Raw genomic sequence first — 21,192 nt, 5'->3', positions numbered from 1 at the left:
ATTTTTTAGTTTCTTTTATATTTTGTTAACAAAAAAGTTATCAAACTATAAAATCAAACAAACTTTAATAGAGTATAAATTATTTTTTGAAATCATATACCTAACAGTATTCTAAATGAGTCTATTTTTTGATAAATTCCTAAAAAAAATTATAAAAAAATCAAATAGTATCTTAATCAATATTAGAATTATTAATATTAAAAAATTTGACTCTACTAATTTTGATATTAAGTATACTTTATCACAACTCTGTAATTTTATCACACATGTTTAAAGGTAACGATAGTTACAAAAAGAATGTAATAATAAAATATAATAATTTGTGAAGTTAGTTGGTATAATAATTAAACTATTTTTACTTAAATTAACAGTTTATTTATTCTTCGGTTAACGTAATATAAAAAGAAATGGTAGTAATTTTTAACCACTAGTACGAGCTGAGGTGTCATACTATTATTGCAATTAAAAATAGGGTCTTAAAGATTTTAATTTAATAATTTTTATAAAATATCACTAATCATTAACAAAAAAAAGTCATCTCACGGTACGTATTGGTACTAATAGTACCAGGGCCAGTCCTGAGTTAATAAATGATATTTTATCATTTGACCCCAATAGAATTGAATTTTAGACACAAGTCTAACTTGTCTTAGCTTAGGATCAGCTTGAGTGGTACGTAATATCAATGCTCAAATATATAAATATACATAAAAATATTATACTTTTTATTAATATATATTTTTTTTGTCATAACAAATATATTTTTTTTCCACATATCCAAATAATTGTCTCAAAAAGTAAATTATAATAGTATTTTTTTTATTTAGTGTAATTAATATATTTTTTTTAGAAAAATGAATAGAAAAGAGAATATATATAATGATAAACAAAAAAAAACATAAAAGGAAACAAGAAAAACTTGAAACAAAAATGGCAGGGTGTGTTTTCATGATTTGGTGGGCTTTATTTTTATGATTCGGTATAAATACTTTCATAATTGTGAATTATTTTTGTTGATACTATTTGTATAATTATTTTAGAATTCTACTAAGTTCAAAATTGATGTGATATTAAAAAAAAAAAATAATAATTAATTAATTAATTTAGAGACAATACAATACTCAGCTAAATAATTTGTTATTCTCCTCTTTCGTTAATTTCAAATTCTTTTTTCAGTTAATTATGAGAAAAAATGCATGTGAGAACGTGCAAATTAGAGGTGTTCATCCGATTTAATTCGCACTTTTTTGGTCAAACAACATTCAATCCGCACTAAGTGCGGATTTTATATTTTGGATCCAATCCGATCCGCATAAGAGTTTAAATCCAATTCAATCCAATCCGCAATAGTGCGAATTAGATCGGTTATTTTTTTCATGATAAATTATTTAATATTTTATAGGAAATTTTTTTAAAAAAACTATTGTTTCTTAATATCCAATAATAATCTATTTCCATCTCTATTTATATACAAATTAAACCAATATACATATATATATACTTATCTTTAGATTTACACTAAAATATATATGTATCTATTACTAAAATAATTAAGCTAGTATATATATATTTAAACTTTATGTGTATGTGTCTATGTGAATAAGAATTATTTTTTTTGTATTTTTTATTACAAAATAAATAAAATGCACCTATTCAATATATTACTAAAAAAGATTAAGAAATTAGAAGTTTTGTGTCTTTTTTTAATTAATATATATTATATATTATATTTTTAAAAAAATATATATAATTAAGTGCGGATTGGATTGGATCGGTTAATTTTTGAGGTCAAACAACATCTAATCCGCACAAGTGCGGATTTTAGATTTTTCAATCCAATCCAATCTGCACAAGTGCGGATATCCGCATTTTGCGGATTGGATTGGATTGGATCGTGCGAATTAGATTGGATCGGATACTTTGTGAACATCCCTAGACTACAAATGCATAATCATTTTTTTTTTTTTTGAACAAAAAGGAATTTTATTCAAAACAGTGCGGAACTCCAACAAGATAAACAAAGGCACAAACAACAAACCAAAGAAAAGAGAGCAAAGAAAGCCCCAACCCGAACCTACCAGCCCCTAATTACATCAATTATATACTTATCTTGCTTTTTAGAGGTATTACAAGTTAAGCTCAAGATTCTATAATGAGAGAGCTTCCTTATCTCTATGCTCAAATTAAGAGGAGAGGAACAAACCAAATCAAATATGCACCTATTTCTATTTTTCCAAAGCAGGTAAAGTGAAGCTGCAAACACTGAGTTGATCACTCGGTTCTTGAAATCAAGGGGCCCCCTAGTGCACCACTGCTGGATTTGCTCAGCTTCCTTTGGCCAGTCTACAACTCCCAACCATTTTCCAATCTCAACAAAAGTTTTCCTAGCAAACACACAATCAAAGAAGAGGTGTGTATGTGTTTCTATGTCATTTTCACAAACTGGACAGAGAATAGATGGAATGATTAGAAATTTGCTCAAGTGATCTCGTGTGAGGAGTTGAACATTACAAGCCTGCCATAAGATGAATCTATGTTTTGGAATAATAAGCTTGTTCCAAATAGCTCTACTATACTTCACTTCCTGAGCTTCCACTTGTAAATTATAGAAAAGTTTAGCATGGAACTTACCTCCTTTTTCGGCACGCAAAATGGAAATCTCATTAGTACTAGATCGTATCTTCATAAGCTTTTTGAAATACCAGCTCACATCCTGCTTGATAGAATAGTTCCAAAACATAGATTCATCTTATGGCAGGCTTGTAATGTTCAACTCCTCACACGAGATCACTTGAGCAAATTTCTAATCATTCCCTCTATTCTCTGTCCAGTTTGTGAGAATGACATAGAAACACATACACACCTCTTCTCTGTCCAGTTTAGCAAAATGCATAATCATTAGTAGATAGGTTTTTTTCGCTTTTTTTTTTGGCAAAAATTTCTCCAAACTACCTTGATTATTGAAAATATAATCATTATGTTTGCACATTATTCATTAATTATTAAGCAATATACACTGATGTAATCATGTAAGACTAGTGTGGTGCTACTATATATAGTTCAATTTCAAAGTCCAGACAAAAAAATAATAATATTAATGTCCATATAAGTTTGATTTTGACTAATTAATTTCAGTTAGTTAAATAAACTCATCTACCCTAACTATGCTAATGGCTTGTAAGCTGCACATAAGCGAACTGTTCAAAAATAAAAATAAATAATAAATTAAAAAATTGCAATAAAAATGACAAATTTTAAATAGTTATCGTATATATATAGTATAGGGATATAATTTTTTCCTGTTATTGTACTTTCACGGATAGCCGTCAGATAAGAAAGTTATTTGATCTGACGGTTGAGATTGATTTATGGGTAATTAGGGTTAAAAAGTAGAAATGTACTCTGACATTCATTTAATGTACGTGAGACGGAATACATTCCATGAAAGTACATCACAAGACAAAATTATATTCCTATATATATATATATATCCTAATAGTGTTACCATTAATAAACAGAAAAAGAAAGAAGGTGATAAAAGAAATAGATATATGTGATATAATGTGAAAATGCATACACAGTTGTGGAAATTAGTATTTACTTTAGTCGTGGTGGGAAAGGTTATTATGATTTAATGAGGACCTATTCTATTTCGTTGCAACTATCAAATTCCCACAATTACTACTTTTCTTGTTATTTCAGTCATAATACTTTCTTATTTATTTTTTTGAAGCACGTCTATACACACCAAGAAATGAGCAGCACATTATAAATGGGCTAATTTGTTTTTGTTTTTGTCATTTAATATGATTTAATGAGGACCTATTCTATTTCGTTGCAACTACCAACTGCATTTATATATTATTCAATATCTATGGTCCTTGCTTCAATCAAGTGATTTTGATTTTTTGATTTTTTTTTTTTTAAAGGAGTGATAAGGATTGAAAAATAAAAAATATATATTTTTCTTTTTTTTTGAGCAGAAGTTAATGCTACTGTTTATATGAATTAATTGATACAATAATGGTGTATATGGAATCAATATTATTATCTCATGAGAAAGTTCATCTTACAAAATTGAAAAATTTCAGCTCCATCCTTTACACTTACTTAATAAGACCCCAAAATATCTATTTTTCATGAGTTGGTTCCCAACCATAATTTTCAAACCATATTAATCTGGTCCCGAAATCTGTTTTTTTTTTTTTTTGAAAGAACCATAAGTTCATTAGAAGAAGAAAAAAGTGGGAATCACAGGGGGAATTCCCTCCCCTAAATAGGAGCCTCCAGAATCGCCATTCTGTCTGGCTTTCTTAGCTAAATCATCAGCTACATAATTAAAACTACGGTTAATGAAATAAAACAAACATAGTCTAAATATTTTAATTAAATCTAAAACAAGTAAAGAAAGACTAGTAAGCGGCTAGGAAGGAATGCATTTCCTTTTCTGAAGAGCATTAACTACCACTTGAGAATCAGATAGGATAGATATGTCTGTCCAGTTGTTTTGAAGATCCCATTTTAAAGCAAAACGAATTGCTTTTAACTCTGCCTCAAGAGCTGAACCAGCAGAGCATTGACAGGAGTTTAGGTACCAATCTTCCCTTGCATTTTCAACTTTGATCATAGCTGCACCCATTACTCCTTCACCCCAAGATGCATCGACAAATAGCACCACGGGCGTCTGAAGATGACCTGAACCTAACTAACACCCCGACTCTGGTGTTGCATCCCCTGCCTCACTACAACAAATTTTGGTATTACCGGCAGAGCCACCCGCCGGTAATAATAGAGGAGACCGCCGGTATTAATTAATACCGGCAGATTCCGCCGGTAATTATCCGCCGGTATTAATTGGTCGCTATAAGTTACTATTAGCGACGGAAATGGTATTCCGCCGGTAATAATATTAATACCGGCGGATTAATAGCGGTGGGGTCCGCCGGTATTAATATCTGCACTTTTCCACGCAGATGCATTAATACCGGCGGACCACAATCAATTTCCGCCGGTATTAATATTTATAAATTAAAAAAAAACAAATATATTATCTTAAATATAATATATATAATAAAATTAATATATATAATAATTAATATATTTTATAATTAAATTAATTATAATTATATATAATAATTATTTCATAAATATATTATTAATTAAATATAAAACATATATTAAGAAATTAAACATTAATATTAATTTGTCAATTACAAAATAAACTTTATTATCTTAAATAAAATTAGAATATTGTCTTTAGATAAAGTTTAAAACATAAAAATTGACATAATTAAAAACACTTAACTATCATTGTTCAAATCAGTATATTCTAAAAATTCATCTGCATTCGAGCTAAGTCTTGAACCATCAAGATTATCACGAGATTGAGCTGGCGGGGCAGGATAATAAGGTTGTCCAGTTTGCGGTGTAGGTAAGATCTCCAAACTGTCGAGGATGCGGGCGAACCAAAATAGGTTGTTGCTATTGTTGCTGGCTCTGCGCACTGAAAATCTGACCATACATAGGTTGTTGTGGAGATCCTCCCATTAAATTTTCAAATTTATGACATATTTATGACATAAATTTTCAAATTTATGACATATTAAATTTCCAGGATTTTTTTTTAAAAATAAATTATTATATTTAATAATACTTATTTAATAATTTAAAAATTATTTTACTATTAATTAATTAAATTAATTTTTCATATTTATACTTCTAAGTAAGTATTACTTTATAGATATATTATATTTTTTTTATTTAAAAAATTTATAACTAATTTAATTTATTTTTATTTTATTTTTAAAAATTTATTATTTCAAATTTTTAATATTTATTATTTATGATTTTTCATATTACTCTACTTAATTATATTTTTGTATATTTATTTTTCAAAGCACTTTTAATTTATAATTTTCTTCATGTTAAATCTTTATTATTTATATACTACAATATTACATAATTATTTTAAAATATTATTTATTACAATAAACTTTTTAAGTATTTAATATATTCTTATTCTAATTTTTTTAAAAAATAAAAAACATTACATAATTAATTATTTAACAAGCTTATAATTTTTTAACTATTCAAAATTCTAAATATTAAACAAAAATACACATTTATTATTATAAAATACATTTATTACTATATAAACTTAAAATCTAAAATTTTACAAATTTATACATTTAAAACTTTTAAACAATATATATAATATATATTATATTTATTATTATATAAAAATTTACATATTTAAAATTTTTAAACAATACATTATATATATTACTATATATACACACTAAAATCTAAACTTTTATAAATTTACATATTCATAATTTTTAATAATATATTATATATACATATAATATAATATATACACTGTTTAAAAATTATATATGTATATACATATATACATATAATATATATAATATAATATATTGTTAAAGAATTATGCATTCATATAACACATATATCATACATACACAAAATTATATATTTATACATACACAAAAAATTTACTAAACAGTTGCATAAAAACTACTAAACACAAAATTATATATTTACACATACATTTGCATAAAAATTTACACATACACAGATATATAAATGTAATATACCAATTACTAAACATTCAAAGATTGAAAAAAAAAAAAACAAACCTGTAAATTTTTCTGCCAAGCTTTTACTCCTCCCGCGTTTTCACTTTTCCATTACTGTTTTGAGCAAAATATCTCCCCCAAAACTTCAAGCATGGAGAAAAACTAATAACTATCAAAGAAAAATAAAAATAAAATGAAAAAAAATAAAAACCATAGTGAAAAACACATTACCTGTCAAAAAAAATAATGGTGCAATGGCGCTTCACGGTGGCAAACGGCCGGACTATGGCGGAGGAGGACGACTCGGAGAAGGGGACTATGGCAGAGGAGGGTCGGGCTTAGGGAGGAGGAGGAGAAGGGTCGGAGTGGGGTGGTGTGAAATGGAGTGGAAAAATGGAAAACGTTTTCTGAGTTATGGGGGGGATTATATAAACATTTATTACCGGCGGGACCCACCGGTATTAATAGGGGTTCCGCCGGTATTAATAAAACGGTCAGAATCCCCTGACTAATACCGACGGAACCCGCCGGCAATAATCTGCCGGTATTAGTCTTTTCAAAATTTGGGCGGTAAAAATCCCGCCCAAACTATTAGAGGCGGATTTTCTGCCAATAATACTAAAGTTCCGCCGGGAATACTAAATTTAAATAAATATTTAATTAATTTTTAATTATTCAAAAGTAATACCGGCGGAATGCCTTTTCCGCCGGTAATAACCCCATTAATACCGGCGGTTTGGCTCCGCCGGTATTACTTCTGCAGGTACTGAGTAAAAATGTTGTAGTGCCTATAAGTTGGATTCCCACTCTTATCGGATAATTTTTACCAAATCGAATCTGACTACACCGAACTTTGTTTTCTTATAAGTTGGATTCCCACTCTTAATTTCTAAACTGTAATAGGTCCCTAATATCATTTTGTCTTAACACACACAAAAAAAAAAAGGTAAATTATTAATTTTTAGAGCACTTAATTTATGCATAAAGATGAATTAAGGTAAAAATATATACGCTAATTTGTTATTCTATTTTCAGTTTAAGATGTAAAATTTATGTTAAATTTGATATAAAAATTAAATTTATACTGTATTTAGCTCACTATTTATAATTATATTTCAAATTTTCAATACATAATATATGAAATAAAATAAAAAAATATTATTATATTGATAAAATATTAAATACACAAAAATAATTAATTTTAGTGAGTTTGGAAGTTACTGTTACACATCATAGTAATTACACTATATTTTAAAATATAAGACGTGTTTAGATAGGAGGTGATAATTACTTATGAAATCTTAATGTCTTGTTTGGCAAAATTATTAATTTTTACACGAGAAAATAATAATTTTTAGTACTTAATATTTATAATAAAAAGTTTTTAGTAATTACACCCAGGAGCATAAGAATTAGAGAGTGTAATTGAGACCTCTCAAATATTACTTTTAATTGTGCAGTTACAATATAATTACGTATTCAAACAGATATATAAAAGTGTGTAATTACCTTCAATTACATCTAATTCTAATTCCCTTTACCTTTTGAAATGCATTATATTGTTTATAAATAATGGTAATATGGTAAATATTAAATAAAAAATTTAAGTTTTGTAAAAGTCAATAAATAATAATAATAATTAGTGACACTATAGTAAATAAAAAGTAACATTTATTGTAAGCCAAATTTAATACAATATTATATCTTTTGCTAAATTTGACACAACTTTTAGCATGTGTCAAATTTGACACATTTTTTAGAACACAATTGGAGTAATTAATATATATATATATATATATATATATATATAACAATACACTACTTTTTTAGCATTCCATTGGATAGGCATGGCAATATGATTTGATTTTTCCGGTCAGATTAAAGCTCTGATCTGACAAGGGAGTTTCAATCCTAACAAACGGATCTCTTATCGGATCTCGGATCGAATAAAATCCGATTTGGTAAAAATTATCTAGATTGAATCATACCTAACCCGCCTTAGGGAATTTTTTAAAGCAATTAATAAAGATAATAATATCTAATTAACAACTTAACATCAATTACAAAAGATTAATTTTAAGTAATTGACATACTACATTATTATTTATTGATAATAGATTTTATACAGTTTTTTTAGTTTTGCTAAAACAAAATCTATTAGGATAAATTATAAACTCAGATTCTACTATTATTGAATGATTAAAAACATAAAGATTTTGATTATTTTTTTTTTACTCTTATAAATTAGACTTCATCTTTGATAAAATGTAAACATATTATAAAAATATAATTTGATAATTAATATTAGTAAATATTTGTAAATTGTTAATTTTATTGCTGGGTTAGATATATAGTCATACATGAGTTTTGATACAAAGATTAAATTTGTACAAAAAAATTGAAGATTCAGATCTTACCCGATTCGAAAAAGTAACTCTACAGAGTGAAGTGAGTTGGATCAACAACTAGTTCGGATCAGGTCGAATCATAGAGTGATCACATCCGACCCGATCATTTACACTCCTACCATGCTTTTATTATCTTTCTAATCAATATACACTACAAAAAAGAGCTATTTTTAGTGTCATATATTTTTAGTCACAACATAATTTTTTATGATTAAATGTGCTTTTAGTAACAAAAAATTACTTGTGGTTAAAATAGAATTTTTAGATATAAGTTGTCACTAATTTATTTTTAGTCACAATAAATATTGTGATTAAAAGCACATTTAGTCACAATAAATTATATTTTTTTGATTAATACATTTAGCCACGAACTTTTTACAACATAAAAATAATTATAATTATTCACAACTTTTTAATTTTTAGTTAAAAATTTTGTTGTGATTAAAAATAAATTTTTTTATAGTGATATTTTAACAATGCACATTTACTTTCAGCAAGCATATACCATTATGAAGAATGAAGATGTAAAAATTATATGATATTTAAGACAAAAAAAAAATGATTTTATAATATATTTGTATGAAATTTTAGTATTACCTTCCAATGCCTAATGAAAAATCTTGTTACAAAATTAAACATTAATTAATACTTTCATTTAAAAGATATATATTTTTATAATGTAAAAAGGTTTATATTTTAAGACTATAGCTCTATAATATTATTAAATAAAACATTAATGTAAATAAAAAATAATTAATATATTTATGGTGATGCAAAATTTATATAATAGTAAATTTTGTGTTTATTATAGCAAAGCATAAGTGCGTAAGACTTATTTGCATCTGTAGGAACCTTGTACATGAATTAAAATATATGTACATAAAGTGTTGAGCTTAGAAAGAGAAAAAACGAAAGCTTCATGTATAAGATTTTCTGGAATACCCAAACATAAGGATTAATATGCATTTTTAAAATTTTACTTCCCATTTATTAGTCAGAGAAAATTAAAATAAATACTACTTTCTAGCTAATGTTGAAATTCTACATTCATTTTTAGGTAATTATAATTTATAGGTGCTTTAAACAAATATATTTTGTAGGAATGAAAGTTCGCCCCTTTCAAAAAAATAAAATAAAAATAGATATCTTTGAAAAATAAAATACATATATATTTTCCTATCTACTTTTCTTTATGAAGTTTAAAAGTAAAAATAAAATAAAAAGGCTAATTAGTAATTTTTCTCTCCGAATTTTGACATATACTAAATCATGCCCCTTGAATTTTTTTGGTCGTTAAAAATTCTCCCGAACTATTAAGATTGTTAAATTTAAGGACTTTTATCCAATTTTAGTAAAAAAATTCTAACATAGATGAAAGTTCAGGGAGCATGATTTAATATATATAAAAGTTTGAGGGGTATGATTTGGTAGATATCAAAGTCTAGGGAGCATGATTTAGTGCCTGAAACAGTAAAATTGAATGAAATTAGATAAAAATCTTTAAATTTAACAATCTCAATAGTTTAAGAGGAATTTTTAACGGCCAAAAAAATTCAAGAGGCATGATTTGGTATATGTCAAAGTTCAATGGAAAAAATTACTAATTAACCGTTGGCCACCTAACATGTACCCTGTACAATTTGAAAAAGTAAAATAAAATAAAATATAACGTTTGGACATATTTTTTGAAAAATACCATCCATATTCCATCTCTCTCTCTCTATATATATCACATATAATATAATGAATCCATAATAAACATTAATTTATATATACATATAGTTGCTGATGAAATTAAGCAATGGAATCTGAACATGAAAACGGTACCCTGATCAGATCAAGAAATCAAGCCCTGAAACCTATTCAAACCACGAATATATTAAAAAGAAGGGGAAATGATGATGATAATATTAAGATGAAGAGCACATTCTTGGCCGAGCAGGATATGATGTCAATGATGGCCGAGAAAGATGAGCCAGTAAGTCCAGCAGGCCGTTTTTTCAACGAACAAAACTTCACTGTTCATATCTTAGCCATTCTCGGCTGCAAGACAAAGATTTTCCCAGATGTTTTCAAACAAGGATTACTCCATACTCTTCTCAAGCACCCTCGCTTCTCTAGTTTGATGGTATAATAATTAATTGTTTATTTAATAATAATAATATATAATATATAATTAATTAAATATTGTTTTTTTTTATGAACAGGTGAATGAGGGTGGAAATCTGAAATGGGTGAGAACAAATGTTGATATTGATAAGCACGTGATAATTGCTGACATGGGTGATGATGATGGAGTTTTGGCAGAAAAGTTTGTTGAAGATTACATCTATGATCTAACGAAAACAAGTTTGGACAAGTCTAAACCGTTATGGGAGGTTCACATAATCAACCAGAAAACCGCAGAGGCAGAAGGTGGTTTGTTCGTTTTCAAGATTCATCATTCCATGGGGGACGGCATGTCACTCGTCTCCCTTCTCCTTGCCTGTACTCGCCCAATAACCGACCCTAACACTGTTCCTACACTTCCTATTCCAAAGCACAAACAAAATTACAATCATCATAATCAAGATTCATGTAATAATAAGAGCAGTGGCGGTTTCATCACGAGCTCGTTGCGGTGGTCCATGGGCGTTTTATGGCTTCTTCAATTGTTTTGGAATACTTTAGTTGATATTTTCTTGTTTTTGGCAACTGGGTTTTTCTTAAGAGATTCTCAGACGCCGATTAGGGCTCCTCCATTTGGACTGAGTAGCAGTCCTCGCCGGATTATTTTTCGAAGCTTTAGCTTGGATGATTTTAAGTTGGTGAAGAATGCTACGTATTCGGTAAGGAAAATTATATAAATATACTTTTTTAGTTATAAATAAATTTTATTGATAAGTTTTTAATATACATATTTGCAGACTATAAATGATGTTGCATTGGGAGTTACACAAGCTGGTTTATCTAGATATCTCAACAGAAGATACGGTCGGCTATAATCTTACCTCTTTAATAAATTTTCAAATCCTTTTTTTTTTTTTGGGTGTAGTGGTTTCACACTTAAGAAGTCACAAATATTATAAATTCCTCCCTCTCACAATATATAATAAATGAATCCTTTCAGAAAAACAAAAGTGATGAATTATGTTGATTTAGAAAATGGAAAAACAATTTCTATGACATAATTAAAGCATATCACAATATTTGCATGTAACGACATAAATTACCAAAAAGGTTATATAATTATGATCATATTCATCACATGCATTATCACTTCACTTTCTAGATATATACGTGGAAAATTGTAATATATTTTAGAAAAAATACACGAATATCTAATAATTAAAGGACATGAGATATGTTTTTATATAAAATTTAGTAAGACAAATTCATTTCATTAGAGTAATTATATGGCAATTGTACGGGTACATTACAAAAATGATTTCACTAATAGGGTGACTATTCAATGGTTATATTTTTATTGTAACCATATGGTTACATTTTTCTTTAACCTGTAATAGCAGGTTACTAATAGGTAAATTTACCTTTTTTAGATTTAATTAATTATAATTAACTATTTTCTTAAAATAATTAATTAAATAGACATTCCTTTTTTAGAATTATTTAATTATAATTAACTATTTTCTTAAAATAATTAATTAAATATTTAACAACACCTCTTTTAGCAATTAATATTTATATTTAAATCCTTACTTGACTTATTTTAATAATTAAACAATTTAATTATAATATTTACAATAAAATTTATTTTTTTTTACAAAAATTAAACTTCTTTTGACACAAATTAAAATTCTCTTCTTATAATAAATTTTCAAATAATTAATTATTTTTAAATGATATTTAATTATTTTGTTACAATTATATGAACTAAGTATGAGGCCTCAAGCTAATCAATCGATAACAAGTGCAGCCATTTTTTTTCTAAAAAATCCTTCAACTTATTTCATTTTTTACTTTTTAAATATTTAAATAAAAAAAATTAAATAATTAAGTGTAATAATTTAAAATTAAGATTACAAGTATAATAAAATTTAAATTATGAAATTATATGTGTATAATTTTAAATTATAAAAAGTTTTGCTATAAAATTTTAAATAATTTAAGTATAAAAAAATAAATTGCTAAAAGATCCTTATATAGTAATAAGTTGCAAAAAATTAATTAATAATTATAATTAATTTAATTTTAAAATATAATTAATCTTAATTTAAGTTTTATAAGGAAATAAATGATTAGGTTACTTTCAGGTTACAAGTTATTTATTATTTATTTTTATTTAATTTCTAAAATAATCACAACCATTTAATAGTAATCCAATGGCTTAAAAAAATATAACCATGATGGTTACAATAAAAATGTAACCATTGAAACCTCTTCCTTCACTAATATATATACAATTATTTTGTTTTGTTATTTGCTTCAATAATTATATTAATGCAGGCGAGAATAAGAATAATAAAGATGAAGGGGATTCGAGTAGGGGCACCGTTAATAATCTTCCCAATAATATCCGACTCAGATCAGTATTGGTTGTTAATATTAGACCATCCCCAGGAATTCAGGTCACTATTTATGCCTAACTAATAATTTATATATAATTAAATAATAATTCACAAGCTCTTATATATAATATACATATTGGTGTTAATTAATTAGTGTTGATTGAATGCATGCATAATAATAAATGTAGGATTTAGCTGATATGATGGAAAAAAACGGTGAAGCAGAGTGGGGAAACAAATTAGGATATGTTCTAATCCCACTGACCATTGATTTGAAGGAAGATCCTTTGGATTATATACGCCAAGTCAAACTTCAAATTGACCGAAAGAAGCACTCCCTTGAAGCTCTTTCTACTTCCTATATTTCAGCTTTAGTTTTTCTTCTTTTTGGCATCAAGGTACGCACTTTTTTTTTTTTTACGTGGTGAACAAAGTCATACATGATTAACAATGCAGCACACCACAATCGGTAGTGAAGCCCCTCGAACCAGGATAGCTCATTGTCTAACCGAAAAGCATATTTTGCCAAACCATGAGCTGCGGAAAACAAAACGCAAGTCACATAGGACAAAACTGCTCCCGAAAATATAGACAATAAAGCTATAACGAATTTGAACAATACCCCATCACCTTGAAAAACACCTTCCCTTTATTAATAGTTGTCGCCAGAGTAAGTGAGACTGAAAAAAATATCACAACACCAAACCAAAACACAGTTATATTAGAATGACAATCTTCAAAAGAAAATCTAAAATACAAACTTAAAATTTAACACACAACCCAAATCACTAGCTCAAAATTACTAAAAAAACTAAAAAACCAACAAAATTACAAGAATAATACCTAATAGTTTACTCTTCGGTGCATTTATTTTTAAGGACCACTTCCTAACTGATATTTTTGATCATGTACTAATTAATATTGAAAGAAAAATACATGTATTTATATTGTTTAGTGTGTAATTTATGATATAGAAAGAAAAGGGTCTTATCAAATATAATATTATACACAACATAAGTACTAATGTATGTTTACTTAAAAAGGGAATAAGAAGGTATTATTCTCTTATGAGAAGTTAGTGGGGTCACTTAAATTAAGAAAAAAAAAGGGAAAAATTCTCCTTTTTATTATACATCCCTTTCTATATATCTACTTTATTTTTTATTTTATTAATTAGAAATTAAAAAAACAAAATATGCAAACACTTTATAGTTTTTAACAATGATAATTTAGTTAAATTTCATTTTCAATTTCTTAATTATGTACAAAAATATAGTTTTAATTTTTCGGATAGTTTAGTAAGAAATATAATAAAATATTATTTCTGATTATTTTATATTTTTAACCCATTTACTTTTTTAATTTATTATTCTGATTCCAATATATAAATAGGGTTTTTTTTTTTTTAATATTATACCTAAAAATAATTTTATTTATAAAAATACCTTTAAGAAAATTATTTGCACAAATACCGTTGTGCCACGTTAGCTTACATACCAAAATTCAAAATAATTACCGAAAATAGAAAAAACTGGAAAAATCTCATTTCCAAAAATTTTTGCTTTTTGGGAGTTTTGAAAAAAGCAACCATTTAGTTGCTTTTGATTTGAATAAGATATTAATTGGTTACTTTTCCATTAAAAAATTTATTTCAGAATTGTAATATATATAAATAATAAAATAATCATTTTAATATGTGAGAAATATAAAAGGACGATTGATATTAAAAGAAACTTTTTTGTTTCTTTTTTATAATTTTAGACTATATTATGTTATTTTATTGTTTAAGATACCTTAAGGTTATTTTATTTTTTTTAATGTAACTCATATGATGTTGTAGATACTATTTAATTTATTTACAAATTATTTTATAAACTTATTAAAATATTTTTATATAATCTACAAATACAAAAATAAAAAAAAATTTAGTAATTTATTTAAGGGTTAATTTCACAAATGCACAAAAACAACAAAAAAATAACAAAAATACGGTTTCACAGAATTTTAAACATTTTTACGATTTTTTTGATTTTATTTACATAAAATACGGTCTTTTTATGTTGAAATTTTGTTTATTTGTTGTTAATTTTTTGTTATATGTATGTTATTTTTTGTTATTTTTTTGTTGTTATTTTGATGTTATTTTGATGTTACTTTTATGTTGTTTTCTTGTTGATTTTATGTTGTTTTCGTGTTATTTTTTGGAAAACCGTAAAAATGTAAAAAACATTCTTTGAACGTAAAATTTGTAAATATTTTACAAAAAATGGTGTCTTATGTAATTATTCCTTTATTTAATATATAAACAAAAGGAAGAGAAATTATTTTTTTAATATCTAACAATATAATGTAATAAATGTTGTAAAATTGAAAATCCTTAGAAGAAAAAATAAAAAACAAGTTGAAAAAGAAAAAAAAAATGGTGATATGAGTGCGTGTGAATGGAGAAAAAGACAAAAAAGAACATGTTGATGTGTAGTGCATGAAATGAGAAAGAGAGAGAAAGAAAACACAAAAACAATAGTCTCGGTATGCCTATTCCAGTATTAACATCAATAAAAAAACTGACAAGAAATTCTTAAATAATTTTAAATGAACGTGTTAATATGCAATTATTTCTTATAAATACTTATATATGATTGTAATACAGAGAATGGCTATTTTCTTTCACAAAATTGTGTCGGGTGCAACAATGGCGTTCTCGAATATAGTGGGTCCAACTCAGGAAATTGGACTTTACGGTCACAACTTAGCTTTCCTTGCCGCAACTTCTTATGGCCAACCACATGTATATCATTAATTACTCTTTAATAATCTTTTTCATTTACACAAATTTGGTATTATAGATAGATAGATAGATAGATATATACCTTATATGTATATGTATTAATACATTATATATAACTTGACAGGAGTTGATGGTTAACTTTCAAAGTTACATGAAGAAGATCACCATTGTTTTAACAGTGGACGAAGAGAGAATACCGGATCCTCACCAGCTATGTAATGACATTGAAGACTCTCTCAAGCTTATAAAAGATACCATTATAGAGAGAGGACTTAGTGTCAAATAGTACTTAAAGAATATCATCCATGTTTTTTATATATCATTTAGAAAATCAACACTCTTTCATTGATATTATTAATTATTCTGTATACTATATAACATGATGCAAATGCAGTGTTAACTGTGAATTTATATCATTCATATATTTATATTGATATGGCAAAATAAGCTCTACCCTGAAAAAAATAGTTTTAATTTTCAAAAATGTAATTTTCAATTTGAGTTAATTTTCCTTTTTTCCCAGCCACTTGTCTCTTATAACTATAACGCATAGGTCTTAAAAATTGAATTAATTTGTATCATATATTATAGGGTCCCAAACCTTTTATAACTAGCTATTTTTTATTTATTTAGGATAAATAGCAGTATAAGTATCTAAAATTTTGAGTTTGTAAGCGACATAAAATTTTTTTTAGTGGCATAAGTACCCAATGTTTGTAAAACTGTAATTTTTCTCTATTTTCATCAGTACAACTCCGTTTTGAATTTATTAAAAAAGATTTGGAAGTAACTGATACTATATATTTTTCGTCTAGACCAAATAATCTAAAATTTGAGTCTTATATGTGTCCTGTTTAAGACAATAACAAAGTCTGTACTGATGAAACTGAAAGAATATTACAGTTTTATAAACATTGGGTACTTATGCCACTAAAAAAAATCATTGGGTTTATGTCGCTTACAAACCTAAAACTTTGGGTACTTATGCCACTATTTACCCATTTATTTAGGGAAATTTACAAAAAAATACTGGAATTTGGGTTAACTTTTACAAAAATACTGCCACAAGTAAATTTTTTCAAAAATACTATGTTTTTATGAAACACCAGTAAAACACAAAGCAGAACAACTCAAAACAACAGTAGAACACTAGTAAAACACCAGTAGAACACCAGTGAAAACTTAACACAGTATACTGCAGTATGAAACTTATAAAAAAACATATTAAAAAAAGTAAAAAATACCGTCTGACAGTATTTTTGTAAAAAAAATGGCAAAAGTTAGTATACCATGTAAATTTCTCTTTATTTACAGAGTGTAATTTTTTTTCTATCTTTTGGGTTGATTTGGGCCCATATTTCTCATCCTTAAGAAGAAAGAAGGATCATAATAATATTGGGCCATGAGGGGTTGGTTTGATGTAAGCTGTTGTCACAACGTTATTATTGAATTTTTAGAAATTTACGTTATGGAACGAAATTTTGAAATTAATCCCACCATTACTACTTTCCTTGTTATTTTAGTCATAATACTTTCTTATTTTATTTTTTTGAAACATGTATACACACCAAAAAAATGAGCAGCACATTTTAGAGGAAATTACGTAGAATATGGCATTTTTTCCTTAAATTTCATAGATATGGAAAAATTAGAGATTTACTTAACTTATGGCTTTTTTACAATTTAAGTTAGTTGTATGGAAAAATATTTCCATATTTTTAAGTTTTTATTAAATAAAGCCACATTTTCATTTTATTAACTTATATTTAGAGATTTCTAATATTTTTTAAAGCAGATTATTAATATATATATATATATATACATTTATATTATTTTTATATTATAATTATTTTATTTATTTTAACTCTACATAATCATTCTTTCTTAACTTAAATTTCTATTTTATTTTTTCTTTAAAAAATCTATTTATTAATATATGTAGAAGGTTTATTTTATTTTTAACTTAATTATTACAAAGTATTTTTTTTATTTATTTGAATATAAATTAACATTTTGATATTATATTTTATAAAGGAATGCAATGATATTTTATTTAAATTCTCAAGTACCAAGTTACTTTAGAAAGCAGGATAAAAGACAAAAAGACAAAAACAAAAAAACATGTTATTTTTGCATTAAAACCAGTCAAAATATAACACACTAAACCTAATTTAATATTTCAGGTTCCAGGTTACTTTAGCAAACATCAGGTTACTTTTGATTTGTCAATAGGTTACATGTGTAAGAAATATAACACATCAACCAAATTTAATATTTCAGGTATTGAATTATTTTAAAAAATATTGGGTTACTTTTTGATGTTGCGAATAGGTTACATATGTGTAAAAAATGTAGCACATCAACAAAATTTCATATTTTAGGTATCAAATTACTCTAGAAAGCAAAATAAAAGACAAAAGATAAAAAATTATGTTACTAACAAAATTCAATATTCCAGGTACCAAGTTACTTTAGAAAATATCAGGTTACTTTTTGATGTTATTAATAGGTTACATGTGTAAAAAATATATAGAATAACAAGAAAATTTAATATTTCAAGTACCGAGTTACTTTCAAAAATATAATAAAAGACGAAAAGGAAAAAAATGTTATGTTTGCATTAAAATCAGTCAAAATGTAGCACACAACTAAATTCAATATTCTAGGTACCAGGTTACTTTAGAATCATCGAGTTACTTTTTGATGTTGTCAATAAGTTGCATGTGTAATGGTAGTGGAGTTAAAAAAATATTATGTTACTTTTTGATATTGCCAATAGACTACATGTGTAATGGTAGTGGTATTAAAAATATATCGGGTTACTTTGTGATGTTGTCTCTAGCATATGTTAATTTTTATGGCATTTAAAAATACTAGGTTACTATTTGTTATGCATGTAATTATTTAGGTTACTTTAATAATGTTAAAATAAGTAGGTTCCTTTTATCATTATCTTTATTAATTGTTCCAGGTTACTTTTATAGTTACTTCTATAGTGTCCAAAAAGTATCAGGATAATTTTTTTTTTACTTTTTTTTACTACGTTTTTTTTTTGTTATTGCTTTTTTTAAGGTTCCAAATTAATTATATGGTGTTAAAAAGTATCACTTATATGACTATTAGGTTACTTTTTTTTTTTTTAATCTTTATATATTGAAAATTAACATTCTTTTTTTTTTCTTCATATTAATTAGGGTAAATAGCTAAATATATATATATATATATGTTATTTCATTATGTGTGGCACTAGCAAACTTAAAATCAATTTTTTTTAAAAAAAAGTTAAGATCAATGACAAAACTTCATAAATATTTGTGTAGAATATTAAAAGTTATAAAAAAAAGCTTTAGAAATTTGTTATTGGGTGTCAAACAAAAAATTAGACTATTACTCAATAAAAAATAATTTGATTGTTGCTAAAAAAAAAAAAAAATCTTGGCTTAAGCAAAACACTGGAAAAAATGGGGGTTCTCAACTTTCTAAATAATTAGTTGAGAGAGATTATATATACTAATTAGTTATTTCCATATTTTAAATTTTTTATTCATTTTTCCAGTTTTTATAAAATTTCTTTATTTCTCCATATATTTCTAAACCACTTACAACAAAGCCATATTTATAAAATAAACCCTAATATAAATGGGCTAATTGTTTTGTTTTTGTTTTCTAGCTTTTTTTTTTATTTATTTATTTATTAAATATGAAACACACAAATATTAATTATATTTTTAATATTATAAAAACTTTCTCTCTACTTTTTTTTTTAAAAAAAAAAAAATAAAATTTAAAAAGTTTTTTATTCACACTAGTAATTATTTAAATTAAAAAATTTATATTATCATTACCTATTTTTTTTAATAAGACTATTTTATCATATGAGAAGTACATATTTTTTTTTCTATCGTTATTGAAAAAAATACTAAAATTAAAAGTAACATTTTAATTTCTTTTCCACACTTAATTTATGGGAAAATTACATCTACACACTAAATTATGATCTAATTTACAAAAATACTGTTAGTTATCACACTTTAAAAAATATAACGTAATTTCAAAAACATATTACTATATATAACGTAGATTAAAGTATTGAGTTTCACTTTCAAGTTATTACAACACGAGAGTAAATTTCTTTTCTTTCTTAATTCATCTCAGCTTAAATATTTTTTGTTGGTCTTTAGTTCTTTTTGTATAAAGTGTATCCATTATTTTTATTTTTTTTTCTTCTAGAGTTTTAAAAAATAATTTTGACTACACCGGTATTTGAGATGAGTTACACCATTATATTCTACTTTTTAATGTGATCATTTTATTATGTAAGAAGCATATATTAGTTTATTTTTACATATTAAAATTTTTCTTTTGTATATTAGAACAATAATTTATTTCATTTCATATAGCTTGCAATTATATATGTTAATAAACCTATTATTTATCTTTTGTTGGGGGAACAATATTTTATTTTTTTCAATACAGAGTAAACTATAATCAAACATAATGATATACGCCTAGAAACCCATTAGTCTATTTTCGTGTATATTGGAAACAGCAATTCATTTTTTGTTTCAAACACAATGTGTGTCTATAAAATAACAAACTAATTAGTCTATTTTTTTCAGTTGAGACATCAAATCTAGTTGTATACAAAGTACATAACTGTAACATGCCTTGTATAGTAAACCTGGATATATAACTTTATATGCACTTGTCAAATATTTGAATATGATGAAATTCCTTGCTCATAAGTTTATTTGGCATATATGCCTATACTCATACTAGATAGATGTTACGTGCCAAGTCACATATGTTAATTTTATTTTAGTTTTTAATTTTTTTTTTAATATCATAATTTTAAAATTAATAATATTCAATGTAGTGATAATCATTGA

The 21,192-nt window shown here is 25.5% G+C and overlaps 1 protein-coding gene across 1 annotated transcript; it reads left to right on the top strand.

Moving 5' to 3' along the window:
* The first annotated feature begins 10,586 nt into the window (after positions 1–10,586).
* Positions 10,587–16,825, top strand: LOC115708250 (wax ester synthase/diacylglycerol acyltransferase 11). Its single transcript, XM_030636470.2, has 7 exons — positions 10,587–11,135; positions 11,215–11,835; positions 11,914–11,980; positions 13,454–13,575; positions 13,704–13,913; positions 16,166–16,303; positions 16,428–16,825. The coding sequence occupies exons 1-7, from the start codon at positions 10,809–10,811 to the stop codon at positions 16,587–16,589; spliced, it is 1,647 nt and encodes a 548-aa protein (XP_030492330.2). The 5' UTR covers positions 10,587–10,808; the 3' UTR covers positions 16,590–16,825.
* Positions 16,826–21,192: the final 4,367 nt, after the last annotated feature.

This window comes from Cannabis sativa, chromosome 1 (assembly GCF_029168945.1).
Source record: "Cannabis sativa cultivar Pink pepper isolate KNU-18-1 chromosome 1, ASM2916894v1, whole genome shotgun sequence".
NCBI classification, from domain to species: Eukaryota; Viridiplantae; Streptophyta; class Magnoliopsida; order Rosales; family Cannabaceae; genus Cannabis; species Cannabis sativa.
The sequence above is the reverse complement of the archived record's forward strand: the minus strand, read 5'-3'. Positions and strand labels throughout refer to the sequence as shown.